Source organism: Dipteris shenzhenensis, chromosome 9 (assembly GCF_047967505.1).
Source record: "Dipteris shenzhenensis isolate YYH24624 ecotype China chromosome 9, Dip_SZ_1.0, whole genome shotgun sequence".
Lineage (NCBI taxonomy): Eukaryota > Viridiplantae > Streptophyta > Polypodiopsida > Gleicheniales > Dipteridaceae > Dipteris > Dipteris shenzhenensis.
This window is the reverse complement of record NC_141604.1, coordinates 40078258-40091915: the sequence shown is the minus strand read 5'-3', so window position 1 is coordinate 40091915 and position 13658 is coordinate 40078258. Positions and strand designations below refer to the sequence as shown.

Here is a 13658-nt window from a genome sequence, read left to right as displayed (position 1 = left end):
AGCAGAGGCGGTCAGGCCGGTATAGTTCCAGGGACAACACTCTCTGACCATGCGCCGGTGCTCTTATCATTAGATTCGGCAGCTCAGGCCCTTCCCCCCCGCTCATGCCGGATTCCCGACTCCATTTTCTCGAGGGAGGACGTGCGCAGCAGTATTTGCGGTCTTTGGGATAGAGACTGGGGCGAGTGCGCGGATTTGGTTGATTCGGTGGCGCATGCGTTGCAGGAGTCCAGCCAGATCTGCCAGCTCGCAGCCCTACAGGTTCGACAGGAGTGGTGGGGTAGAGAGAGAGCCCTTCGGAGAGACCTCGCCTCCATTCAGCGGCTCCAGCAGGCATCCTCGGGCTCGGAGGAGCTTCGGATCCAGGCCCTTCAAGCCAGAGCCCTTCTGGAGGAGACACTCCAGCGTCGCTCAGAGTTTTCCTATCACGCCTCTCTCTCCTTCTGGGCTCGGAAGGGTGACCGGATGTGCAGGGAGTTCTTCAGGACACATGGCCAGAGAGCTGCAGGTGATCAGCTTCGGAGTCTCAGGATAGCGGCGGGACACATCGTCACGGATCCGGGAGAGGTCTTGGGGTTGGCCACCGACTTCTACAGGACCCTTTTTCAGCAGGAGCCGCTTGCTCCTCGCACTCGTCGTGCCCGTGAGGAGGTGTGGAGACACACTCCTTCCTTGGTCCAGCCTAGCATGCAGGCGACGCTGTTGGCACCGTTTACCACGGATGAGATGCTGGAGGCCTTGATGGCCATCGATGGACAGAAGTGCCCAGGTGAGGATGGGCTACCCCGGGCATTCTTCACCTCCTTCTGGGACCAGATCCATCAGCCCCTCTTAGCAGCTCTTCAGAGGATTTTCAGCAGCGGTTATATGCCAGAGAGCCTCTCCTCGGGACTGATTTGCCTCATCCCGAAGGGAGGAGATAGACAGGAGATCCGTCAGTGGCGCCCGATCACTCTCCTTACCACTGCCTACAAAATCCTAGCCAAGATGATCAGCGCCAGAGTTCAGCCTCTACTTCCAGACCTCATTCACGACACTCAGACAGGCTTTGTTCAGGATCGCAGTATCCTGGATGATGTCTTCACCTTTTTAGAGGCGGCGGAGTGGGCTCAGCACAGCAGATCACACCTTGCCATCCTACTTCTCGACTTTGAGAAGGCCTACGATCGGGTGGACTGGTTCTTTCTGGAGGGGACTCTGGAGCGGCTAGGTTTCCCAGCAGGTTGGATTCAGGGTATTTCAGCTTTGTACAGGACAGCCTCTAGCAGAGTCATCATTGGAGGCAGGATGGGTGAGCGTTTTAGCTTGGAGAGATCAGTGCGTCAGGGCTGCCCCCTTGCCCCTTACCTGTTTCTCTTCTTCGCCGAGGCTATGACTTACTACCTCCGGGCGAGGTCTACAGGGATCAGGGGTGTTCGCCTTCCCCTCCGGGAGGACACGGAGCTCTTGGACTCGGAGTACGCGGATGACACAGCCCTGTATGTCCAGGACGATGAGTTGATGCTGGAGAGGGTGAGGATGGCCCTGGAGGTCTTCTGTTCGGCTGCTGGTGCGAAAATCAACTGAAACAAATCAGTTGGTTTCCTCACAGACCCCGGGGCGCGTTCTTAGTGGGGGAGGTTTTTGGGTTTCAGGTGGATCCCGCGGGGACAGACAGCTAGATACTTGGGTTTTCAGGTCGGCCTGGACATCACGCCAGCTCAGCAGTTTCTCCCGGTGCTAGATTCCATCCGACGGAAGCTGGCTTTCTGGAGCACTGCTAAGCTTTCCCTTGCAGGTCGTGCCTTGGTAGTCAACCAAGTCCTCCTTGCCACGGCTTGGTATGTGGCTTCCTGTTGGTGTTTCTCGAGATCCAGTGTGGCACAGCTTAGGAGGCTGGTTCGGAACTTCCTTTGGTCCGGGGAGGATGGCCTCAGAGATACCAGAGCCAGGGTTGCTTGGCCGACAGTTATTCTTCCGCAGGCTGAGGGAGGCCTGGGAGTCATCGATCCAGAGCTGCAGAGTCAGGCCTTGTTAGGCAAGTTAGTCATCCGCGGTTTGACCCCGGGGGGGCAGACGTGGAAGATGCTACTTCAGCAGGGGGTCAGTTCTTGTGTCCCGCGACGAGGTGGAGAGTGGCTCCCGTCCCTCAGGTGGATCTTTACTTCCGCCCCGCTTACTCAGCCCCGTTCCCCACTCGTTCGTAGCCTCCTCATGGTTTGGATGCGGCTCCGCCTCAGTCTCATTCAGTCCCCTCCCCACTGTCAGGAGGAGATTGATCGCCAGCCGCTTATCTGGAACGATCAGGTCAGAGATGCCGAGGGCCTTCAGTTGGGGGAGAGATCACATATCAGGTGGGATGGTTGGATGAGGGGGCCAGCCCGGTCCCTTCGAGTTTGGAGGGACACGTACAGATATTTGGAGACGGCTGATCTCGCAGACGCAGCTGAAGGTGCTCGTGGAGCCCAGGCGAGACGCACGGAGATCGACGGCGCGATCCCAGCTGATTGGTTGGTTCCACCGGAGCCTCAGATCCTCATGCCTGGTGACGACCGTTGGCTGGGACAGTTCACCCCCCGTGGCATCCCACTGGTGGTCGCAGGACGTATGGTCGACTCCTCTATTTCTTTCTTCGCGGTTATGGGGGATGGACGACTCAGGAGAGAGGATGCACTCATCGACCCCCTACTACCATGGCAGAGGGTTCGGATCGTAGGCCTTTTGGGGAAGGTCTGGCGTACCAATCCTAGCATTGAGCAGGATCAGCTGCAGCTTTGGCGACTCTGGCTCTGGGAGGGGCGGGCCTTGTCAGAGCTTGAGTGGGACCCAGGAGAGTGGAGCTGGCCAGAGGTTGTGACAGGACAGGGGCCGACCTCCTTCTTCGCCTCCTACAGCACGACCTTGGGCAGGCGAGTTCTTGGGAGGATGCAGAGCCGCCCCCCCACCCAGCGGCCCAGCTGGTATGCACAGGGTATTTCCAGATTCTTTTTGCAGGCCTTTTGGAAGGCCTTGTGGGAGAGCTGGCGGCCGCAGAAGATCTCCTACTTCCTGTGGCTTCTCGCCCACAAAGGTCTTCCGGTGGGGAGCTGGTTGAGACAGATAGGCCAGGACGGACGTTGTCAGATTTGCCATGAGGTTGAGGAGTCACCAAAGCACTGCCTGTGGAGCTGCACTCGCGCCCAGGAAGTGTGGAGGTGGACTTTCGGGATTCTCACTCGCGCAGCACCAGAGCAAGGCTTGATCACGTGGGGCGCGTTCTGTTGGTGCAGCACCGCACCTGGTCTACATCACTTATTCGAGGCATGCCAGCAGGACCCCACTTTCCTTATCACGCAGGGTACATGGGGGCTGCTCGAGGGTATCCCGCAGCACCTAGCAGAGGCGGATACAGGAGTTCAGGAGAGGCAGCCAGTCTGGGAGATTATCAGCAGCATAGCAGGGTGGCACATTTGGACCTCGCGTTGCGCGCAGATCCTCGGTGGCACCTCCTTATCGACTGCCCAGATCATGACTGATATTTGGTGCGAGATTATTCATACCCTCAGAGGCCAGTGGGACCAGATTCAGGGAGATTCCCGGTCCGGTCAAGAGAAGCGGAGACGCTTCCTTCGGACTTGGAACTCTCAGGGCCTCTTCTTCGAGTAGACCTTGCAGGGCCTTCGGTGGTGCTACTCACCACCCCGATGGCTGTTCATTCACACTCGCCTTATCCCGACGTGAGAGAGTGATTTATTGTGTTACCTTTTAGGGCTGTGTCCGATTTGTGAACGCAGCCCGTCAGCCACAAGCTGACCTTTTGTATCTTGTTCTCGAAGTAATATAATTAGCACTGTTTTTTCGGCAAAAAATACTCAGCTGAATTCTAAAAAGGATTGACTTCCTCCTGTCCTTGTGCAGCCCCTCACAAGTCCTTGTTGAAGATCCAGCCCATGATCTTCCTCTCCTACCTTTTTCCTAAAACATAAGGTACTTCACTACTCTAGCTTTCCTACATATTCTACCAAATTTAGGGGAGTTTACTGTCAGTCAGGAGCAGTCTTGTTGCAGTGCCCTCGTGGTCACTGCTCAAGCCGCCGTACTTGGGTTCAACTAAGGCTCCCCCTCAGCCCATCGCTTCTCTCCTACCAACACTTCTCTCCTACAATCGTGCTCCCTTGCAATCGCTCTCTACCCCTCCAAGTTACACCTAAGTTCAGCGTTGAATTCATCCACTCTCTACCTTCTCCTGCCTTCTTTCCCTAATCTAAAACCTCTTCCCTTAACCGATGAACCAATGAAGCACTTGCAAAGTAATGAAGATTGAATTTCGAAATTAGAGCATATCTGGAATAAAAATCGTTCAAAATTCTCGCAACAGAAGTTCCTATCTTAGGAGTTGGCTCTGATACCAACTGACACGACCCCAGCACTCGTGAAACCTCTGATCTGCAAGCAAACACAAGAACACACCAAACGTGAGGAAATTGAGTAAGCTGCTCACCACCCAACCATGACATCTGCAGGATGCAATCCCAAATCAAGAAATGTCCCCTCCGAGCAACGAGCTGAGCTACTGACACGAACTCCCAACCAAACCAGATCCTAACCAGCGTGGTGTCCCATACCACCAGGTGGTGCTGTGAAGCTTGGAATCTGCTGCTAGGTCTTGGGCTATGCTATGATGCAGGCGGGCGTCCGCGACTCAATCCAGGATCAGACCTAGCATGTGGGAACGAGACTTGCTCCCATCGACTCTTTGAGAACTAAACCTCTGGGCCCCTTATATAGACTCGGGCCCCAAGCGCCAAAAATAGTGAAGAACTCTAACTGGTTCGTACCCTTGCCACTCAACCCGAGAATCAAGCATGCCTAGCTCTAAGCCTCCCCAGGCTACCTGAGCTAGTCTCGTCTACCCAGTACACGTCAGATACCAATCCGTGCACATGACACAGAGGGTCAGGATTGTGGGCCGCATGGGCAGGGCATGGTACATTAATCCCTCCATAGTCTTATCAACCCTAGAGGGAACATGATGGCGCTTATGGATTTGGGAGGCCAGACCTTTATGTGACCTTCAGTGGGACCCATGGGAGTGGTTGTGGCCAGCCCGCATCAGGCACTCAGACCGGGTGGAGAAGGTCTCCTTCTTCTGGTACACTACTTGTATTGGGTGTGTTTACAGCTTGAGGCAACATGGTCCCCCGCGAGGGAGCATCACTGGCTAGAGCAAAATGTCCCGCGAGAGGTCATAGGCCACTTTTGGCCCCGCCTTTGGACAAGTTTGCGCTCGCAGAAGATTTCTTATTTCTTCTGGCTGGTGGTGCATGGGGGCCTGCCCATTGGCCCGTGGCTGGAGTAGATGAGGATAGATGGCAGATGCACTGGTTGTATGGATGGAGTTTTGGAGACGATCTCGCACTATCTTTGGGATAGCCCTAATGCACAGCGGATATGGCTAGCGTCCTTCAGGATTATTGCTAGCACACAGAGGTTGAGCAGGGACTTCACGTGGGGATGGTGGCCTGGTTCACAGAGGGAGGCCACGCTTTTGCGATCGACCCTGTCACGTCGGCTTACAAGATACATGAGCAACAGGTTTCCCAAATTGAGGTTCACGATCCCATCCACACCCACCACCTTTCCTAGAGGATGGGGTTTGGGAGATTGTTGCCAACATTATTGCCTAGAACCTTTGGGTGGCTCGTAGCAACCAAGTGATGGGCGGTCAGGCGATTTCTCCAATGGCTACCCCAGTAGCCATTTGGCAGGATATCATATTCACCCAGCACACCATTTGGGAGCGCGGTACTCTAGGCTCCAGAACGATAGAGCACTTTTGCCGGATTTGGCAAGTAGGCATCTTCTACACCCTGTCCACGAGAGGCATTCGTTGGGTATATAGACCACCACCATGGTTGCTAGCTCCTATTTCAGAATCTCTATAGGTGATGTGCCTTGAGATCCAGAAACGGGTGTTGTTCCTTATAGCTCGGCAACGTGCTCTTTTTCTTGTTTTCATCGACAGCTCCTTTTGGAAGCTGGTTGTATGGCTTTTCAAGCATTAATAGAATTTACCTTTCTTTGGAAAAAAACGGTGATTTACAGCAGCTTCTCACCATAATAAGCTTTGTGTGGAGTCTTCACCTTGATTACCTTCATCTTTGTTGCGGTGAGGATGTGTACATCTGTATTTGCTGCCTCACACCAATAGGTCTTGGGAAAATTATTTTCCCTCATTATAGTCATCCCCGTCTCCATGATCACACGGTTCTTCGTTTCAGCCACTCCGTTTTGCTAGGACGCTCGTGCTGTAGTAAGATGCTCTTGATCCCATTCTTCTTGCAAGCAGCAGTAAGCATGAAAAGCTTTCGAAATAAATTCACCTCCTCTGTTGGTACGGAATGCCTTCAATTCCTTTCCCAACTCCATTCCTTGAACTTGATTTCTTTGCCAAACAATATGCAAATGACCGTGTTAACATCTCCCACAGATGTCAAAGTGTACCAACTCCAGCGGAGCTTTCCTCCTTTGAGAAAGGCTTCTGGTGGTGCTTGCCTTCCCCACAAGCTTCATAGACACCTTTAGTGCTTGCTTCGTTGAAGTCCATCCACCATGCCAACCTGTGCATCTCTGAAAGAGTATCATAGTTCACATGTGTGAATCTTTTGTGCCACAACCTCGAGCTGTCAAGGCTTTTCTTAAAACATCAGTGTCCTTGAGCTATGTTTTCATCGCCACCTTCCAAAGTTTCCTAGCCACAATGTGGCTCCAAAGGTTTACCTTCCAGATGGGATAGTTAGTCCCATCCAATTTTCCTGCATCTCCAAAGTTTGGAATGGGCATGTGAGAGGTCATCACATCTGAAATCACAGAAACAGAGAAAAAAGCACATTGGAAAAGAAGCATGTGGAATCGGGGTAAACCCAAAAAATTTCTCTTAATATATGAGTTTATTTCTTTAGCATCACCATGGTGTTTTGCAGTTGAGGCGATATTAGGCGACAATAGAGAGCTCAAAACAGGCTATGGCCATTGGCTTGGTCTAGGATCTCTTTAATGTTTGTTCACAACTCCTTTTGTAATAAAATGGATGCATCTGCTTAGCCATTTAAATGCACAATTGGGAGACTCAAGAAAGTCGTGTTGCTTGCATGAAGCAGTCGAGTTTTGTGATGGAAAATTCACTAAGATGATTGGTTAATGTGAGATATCCTGATGCCATAAGTATCTCAAGTTTCAATTGGTGAACTGCTGATTCGGATTTTAAAATCTGTGCACTTTTGAGGACAGGTAACAAGGATGCAGCTGATAAAGCAATACTGGTGGCCATGTTATTCTGGGCATTGGATAATCCACCTCCTGCGCACTTCCTTCTTATCTCAGGTGATGGTGACTTTGCCAATGCTTTACACCGTCTTCGGATGAAACGTTACAATGTCCTCTTAGCAAGACCTGACCAACCGGTCAAGCCTGCACTTCTTGGTGCTGCAACAAGTGTCTGGTATTGGACAAGCGTAGCTACAGGACAGTCAGCCACATATGATTTTGGAAAGATGGACGAACACCAAAGGAAGGCCCCTACTGATACCTCTATGAAGGAGCAGTCGTCTTATAGCGGCGTCTATCAGCAGAGGTCTCAGTTGATCCCGTCTGAAAGATCCAATGGACACACACTTCCACCATCAGCAGCTTCCAAAAGAAAAGATGCACATGCTCAGAGGCTTTATGAAAGCGGTTTTTCCTCTTCCGTGCCACAATTTTTTGAATCTACAACAGAAGTTTCTAGCCTTGAATTGAATTCACTTCCTACAACAGACTACAGCACGGACCGGAAACAACCTCATTCTCCTGATGAAAGAAGACAGGCCCCAAAATTGTCGGTACAGGAACCAGGGTTGGTCAAAGACAACACAAATTATAATTCCTTGCATGCAAAAAAAGTCATAAAATCAGGTATGACCACAGTTGACCTTTGAATCAATACAGATGCAAGCTGTTCTTCTCATAGACCTTTTTCTGGTCATCAGTATCTATCGCTATTTTGATAAATAAACAGTTTTGTGATCCAACAGATATGCAGCCTTCCTTTCCTAGTTCATCAAGGCCTCCATGTGATGCTCATCAAAGTTATCTAAAGCCTTCAGATACAAACGCTTCTTTTGTTTGGAAGTTACGGCCAGTATTCAATTCCATGGCAACTAACTTTCCTTCCTCTGCACCTGAGCCTGCAAATCTTGCGCAGGAGGACAAATTGGATTCGTACAGGTCCTCTCTGATCAAAGTCATAAAGGCTTTGGAAACCTTAAAACAGGATGGCCTTATGCCTACAGAGGTAAACTTGCACGATTGCCTGGCATATTGGGACAAACAATATGAGAAGGTCAATCTTAGACAAGTTTTGGACAAAGCAGTAGAGCGGCAGGAAATTGCACTGGTAAATGAGAGACCAGGAGGTTCCTGGATGTTTTTGCCTCCTGACACTAAACCTTGGGCATGCGTAAACACAACCGACATGTTTTATGAATTCCCCAGGGACTTGTGGATGGACTTGTGCCGTTTCTTGTGTTGCACTGAGAGTCGGCGGTTGTTTTTGGAATCCCAAAGCAAGTGAGTAATGTACTTGTTTTCTGTATCATGTTGTATGTGATATAATCACACTCAAATTTTCAGCTACATGGAGCTTTCAACAATTTCTAGTTGATCTTTTAAATCTTGGCAGGTATGAAGCAGCACATTGTCTAAAGAGCAATGGACCAGTCCAACTCAAAGGGCTTTCTATTGGTCAAATTATTCATGTACTGCACCAATCTATACAAAATAAGAATTGGTTGAGACTCCATGGGACAGAATGGGTCCCATTATCTATCAATTTGCAGTCTATGATTGAGTATTCTGCTAACCAGCCTATTCACAATATTTTGGGCACCAAAACAGGGATTTCTCACAATGAAAAATCATTGACTGAGATTTCACCTCACAACCGAAGTACCACAGTTTCTCTTCCCATTAATTCGTCAAGAAAGTTGATTATTTTTAAGAAGCTTAGAATTTGGTTAGTTGAAACTTTAAGAATGAAGGTTGATTACGACATTTCCCTGGTACGCAAGGACTTCGAGCAAACCACTGGTATACAGCTTGACCATAGGGAATTTGGTTATCCAAGGTTCCAGGATCTTATTCAGGAATTTTCAGATGTTGTTCGTGTAAAAGAATTGAGAAAAGGGTTTCAGGTACTGTACCCTGTCGTTGAAGAAGCCAATATTAAGCCTGTGGACATGGGTTCAAGCACAAAAAATACAGCTGACCTCATTGCTGGGAAACCATCTCATAGCACTTCTAATCAAGCCTCTAGAGGTTGGCAACCAGCTGCAAAGCAGCGTGCTATTTTAAAGAAGCTAAAAATTTGGCTCCTTCAACGGCCAAAGTTGAAGAATGGCTACGATATCTCATTGATAAGGAAGGAATTCCAACAGGAAACTGGTATCCTTTTGGACCTTCAATCTTTGGGCTATGCCAAAATCAAAGACATCATTGACGAATTTTCTGATGACCTTCACTTACAGAACCCAAGAAAGGGGCTTTTTTTACTTTTCCCCAACAAAAGGGATGATGCCTCTCAAGTCTCCGAGCTTAAGAAAGGAGGAACAGGTGTGAAATGGACACCAGTACATGAAACGAATGGAATGCATGTATCAAAACAAGAAAGCAGTGAATATACTGCCAATAGTGAGAGTGCATTACAGCAAGTACAGGAAAGCCATTCTAAATCCTGCCTACCACTCATTACAGAAACAATGTCAAGGGGTTTGCTGGACACGTCTCCTGAAATTTCCCCTAATATTGAAGGCACAGTAGAACTAGTGATAGATAGCTTTTTCCAGGCTCCAGTGAGTACCAAAGCAGTTGTGCAGCCAGGGACAGCATACCAGATTGCTTGCATGGACAGAACAGAAGGGAAAGACTGTGGAGAAACAGTGAACAGTGAGAGTACTCAAAAACTGGTGTTGGAACAACTTTCTAAAGCCTCCTCTCCTGTGAGTTTAGGATCAACTATCCAGCAGAAGGCAGTATACAGGGATACTGACATTAGTAAGTCAGAGCAAGAGGGCTGTGAAAAACTGGATAGTCATGAAAGCACACCAAACAAAGTATTAGAAAGATTACGATCCTGGTTAGGTCTTGTGATGCTAGATGTGCAAGATGGTTATGACATCACTTATATGCATGGTGATTTTTTTGCAGCAAGTGGCATTGATTTGAATAGTATTGATTTTGGTCTAGATAAGCTGAAGGAATTTCTTTCAGAATCCTCTGACATCACGTGGCTAGACAGCTCCCGTGCAGGTCTATGTTTGGCATTTCCTGCTAAACGGATAGCAATAGAGTCACCAAAATGCTCTGCAAAAATGTTGAAAGATACCGAAATCTTACTTCTGGAAGTAGTACCCAAGTGTAAAGAAGGGTACCCCATGGCAAGATTCAAATTAGACTTTCAGCATCGCTTTGGTTATGAACTGGACCAGTCTAGTGCAGGTTTTGCCAAGCTTGGAGATTATTTGAAAAGTTTCAAGTTTGTGAGCATAGAAAGTGCATCAGGAGGTCCACATAAGATGTTATATCTTGCAGAACCACTGAGCAGGGAATGAAAGGATAAATACGTGTTCTGCTCATGTGTACGTACATGCGTGTGCATGCTTGAGAGCATACCTGTGTTTCTACAGCTGCTATGGGGCACTGATGAAGGCAGTATGATGTTTCAGTAGCTACAGTGAGGAAGCAAAGCCCTTTCAGGCATGGTTGAGTTGATGATCTATAACCTTGCAGGTCACAACCAGGCAATTAGAAATGGTCCTGCATGTCTTGCTTTTGTATTACATCTTAGTAACAGGTCAATTGGCAGATAATTTAAGACTTTCTGTGGTCCCCATAAGAGGGATGTGTGCTTGTTGGGTTTCTCCCTTTGTGAATGCTTTGTACAGGAGGCAAAATTTTCACATCACATTCTAAAATGATGTGTGGACGTCTGAGTTAATCATCCCTAATCTTGTGGTGAACAACACGGGGAATTCTCCTTGATATAAGGGGAATTGAGGTTTGTGCTCTACCAAGGTGCTGAAGCAAAAACACTGAAAGTCAGATGCAGTGAAGTTTTTTGTGTGCACACCGAACAACATTCACTATGGGCACACTGAGTTGCTCAATGGTTTGTACTTTGGGAACTAGTTCAACAGAGCTCACCCTATTATCATAGGTGCGTGGTTGATAAGCATGAATATAGGTTTTATTTCCAGGGTACTGAAACACAGGATGATGACTGAATCTTTTTGTATGGTGACTGGTCATTTTAGCAATATTAGTTTCAACCTGGACACAATGTCTACCAGCTGCAGGAGTTGGACTTTGCACTTGACTTGAATACCTCAATGCTTCGTGAATATCTTCAACAAGGCCTGTGTTAAATTTAAAATTTGCTGTACATTTGGCTGATGGACTTTTGACATAGCTTATGGTAAAGTTGTTGTCAAAATTGCCAAGAGAATACTCATGGCTCCCCAGTGTGCTAAACAGAAAATTAATTAATCAGGAACCCCCTACTAAACTCAGCATCTAAAGTCAAACTCAAAGCATATAACGATCTAGTTAGGCATAGGGAGCTCAAAAGGGTTTTCCTTTTACTCCATAAAACAAGGCTACAACCTTTGACTAACGTAATCCATAGTGTCCATCAACAACCAACACAAGAAAGTGTGTTCTTACCTTAAGACTTATCCATTGAAATTTTAATTGAAACCCTTATATTTTTGTCTAGATCTTAGTGGGATTTCATTCATGTTAATAACGGAGTTCCATACTATTGTATGGTTAATGACCCCATGAAAGACCATGTGGTCGTAACTAAAGTTCTTGGTTGCCTTCCTATCATTAAGGCATGTGCATCAAAGAGAAAGAGAGAGAGAGAGAGAGAGAGTGAGAGAGAATGTGGACATGCAGTCAACCCCCATGCAAAACTGTTCCACATACTAAACATGAACAAATATCATGTAAAATTAACACTCAAGTTAGGATGGAATGGATATAACTTCATGTTTGAGATATCCTGGTAGGTTCTCTTTAGAAATTTCTAGACTCAGCCCATGAGTGTCACCCAAGAAGTTGGAAGCCTCATAGAGATCACACCACATGTATTAAAAAGTACAAATTGTACCATTGTCATAGCACACATAGGTACACTCAAAGATAATAATATGGAGAAATTTACCCTATATTCAAAATTTTCTTTAACACCTCAAAAGCGTGATTGTGCAAAAATGTGATGTAATGTGCAACATCATTTGTGCAATCAGTGTAAGATAGTGTTAGATCACATGCATGCCTAGGATGACTAGCTAGCTTAGGTTGACCATGGAGAAAATACCCCTCTCCTTGTACACCTTGCTACTCTAGTTGAGTAATAATCGCCTCTTTCTCTTCCTCTGTAATGATGTGTACTTCAACATACTTTCTTTATACTTTGCATTCTATAGCCATCTTCTTTTGCACCTTGCCTTAATTAATATAAGTACATGACCATGGTGGACGTTTGTTAGATTTCATTATGTCAGAAGGGTAGGGTTTGCAATAATTCCATGTACAAGTTGTGACTACCTTTGTTTGCTAGATTATGTTAAGGGGTGTGTCAAATACTTTCAAAAGTATTATTGCTGGCTTAGAACAACTTAGATAAAAAGGATAATGTGCTTAGAAACAACACTGATTGCCCTTTATGCCTACAAGATCATTTTTTTGTTCCATATGCCTAGAAAGGAGAAATGCATTAGAAAGATGATTGGATGTCTTTAGATTCAAATTATGAGGCATATATAGACCAAGCAATTGACAAGCAAAAGTATAGATCAACTACTCATGCAATAACTCTAAAATGGTTACAACCAAGTGAGCGTGTATCACCTACCTATAAGACACTTGCTTAAAAATAGTACAATAATATCTCTTAGAAAGATGATTGGATGTCTTTAGATTCAAACTATGAGGCATATACAAACTAAGCAATCGACATGCAAAAGTATACATGCAATAACCCTAAAATGGTTACAACCAAGTGGGCGTGTATCCCCTACCTATAAGACACTTGCTTTAAAATAGTACAATAATATCTCTTCGAAAGATGATTGGATGTCTTTAGATTCAAATTGTGAGGCATATACAGACCAAGCAATCCACAAGCAAAAGTATAGATCAACTACTCATGCAATAACTCTAAAATGGTTACAACCAAGTGAGCGTGTATCCCCTACCTACAAGACGCTTAAAAATAGTACAATAATATCTCCCTCTGCTTATAGCACAATTGATAATAAGACAATAATATCTCCCCCCATGTGCAAGTTGTGACCACCTATGATTGCCAAATTATGTTAAGGGGTGTGTCGAATACTTGTTAAAGTATTACTGCCAGCCTAGAACAACTTAGATAAAAAGGATAATGTACTTAGAAACAACATTGATCACTTTTGTTTGTTTACAACGTAAGACTTCACCCTTAATGCCTACAAGATCACATGTTTTCTCCATATGCTTCAAAAGAAGAAATGCATTCGAAAGATGAGTGGATGTCTTTAGATTCAACTCTGAGGAAGCAATCAACAAGCAAAGCATAGATCAACTACTCATGCAATAATTTGAGAAAGGGTACAACCATG

General features: G+C 46.7%; 1 protein-coding gene across 1 annotated transcript in view; it reads left to right on the top strand.

The window, feature by feature from the left end:
* LOC147898633 (uncharacterized) overlaps positions 1–11343 on the top strand; it is a 40237-nt gene extending 28894 nt beyond the window's left edge. Inside the window, exons 4-6 of the mRNA XM_087379111.1 lie at positions 7249–7911; positions 8031–8565; positions 8678–11343. Of these exons, the coding sequence (XP_087235237.1) occupies positions 7249–7911; positions 8031–8565; positions 8678–10604 (3125 nt within the window). The 3' untranslated portion in view covers positions 10605–11343. The remainder of the gene's footprint in view (positions 1–7248; positions 7912–8030; positions 8566–8677) is intronic.
* Positions 11344–13658: the final 2315 nt, after the last annotated feature.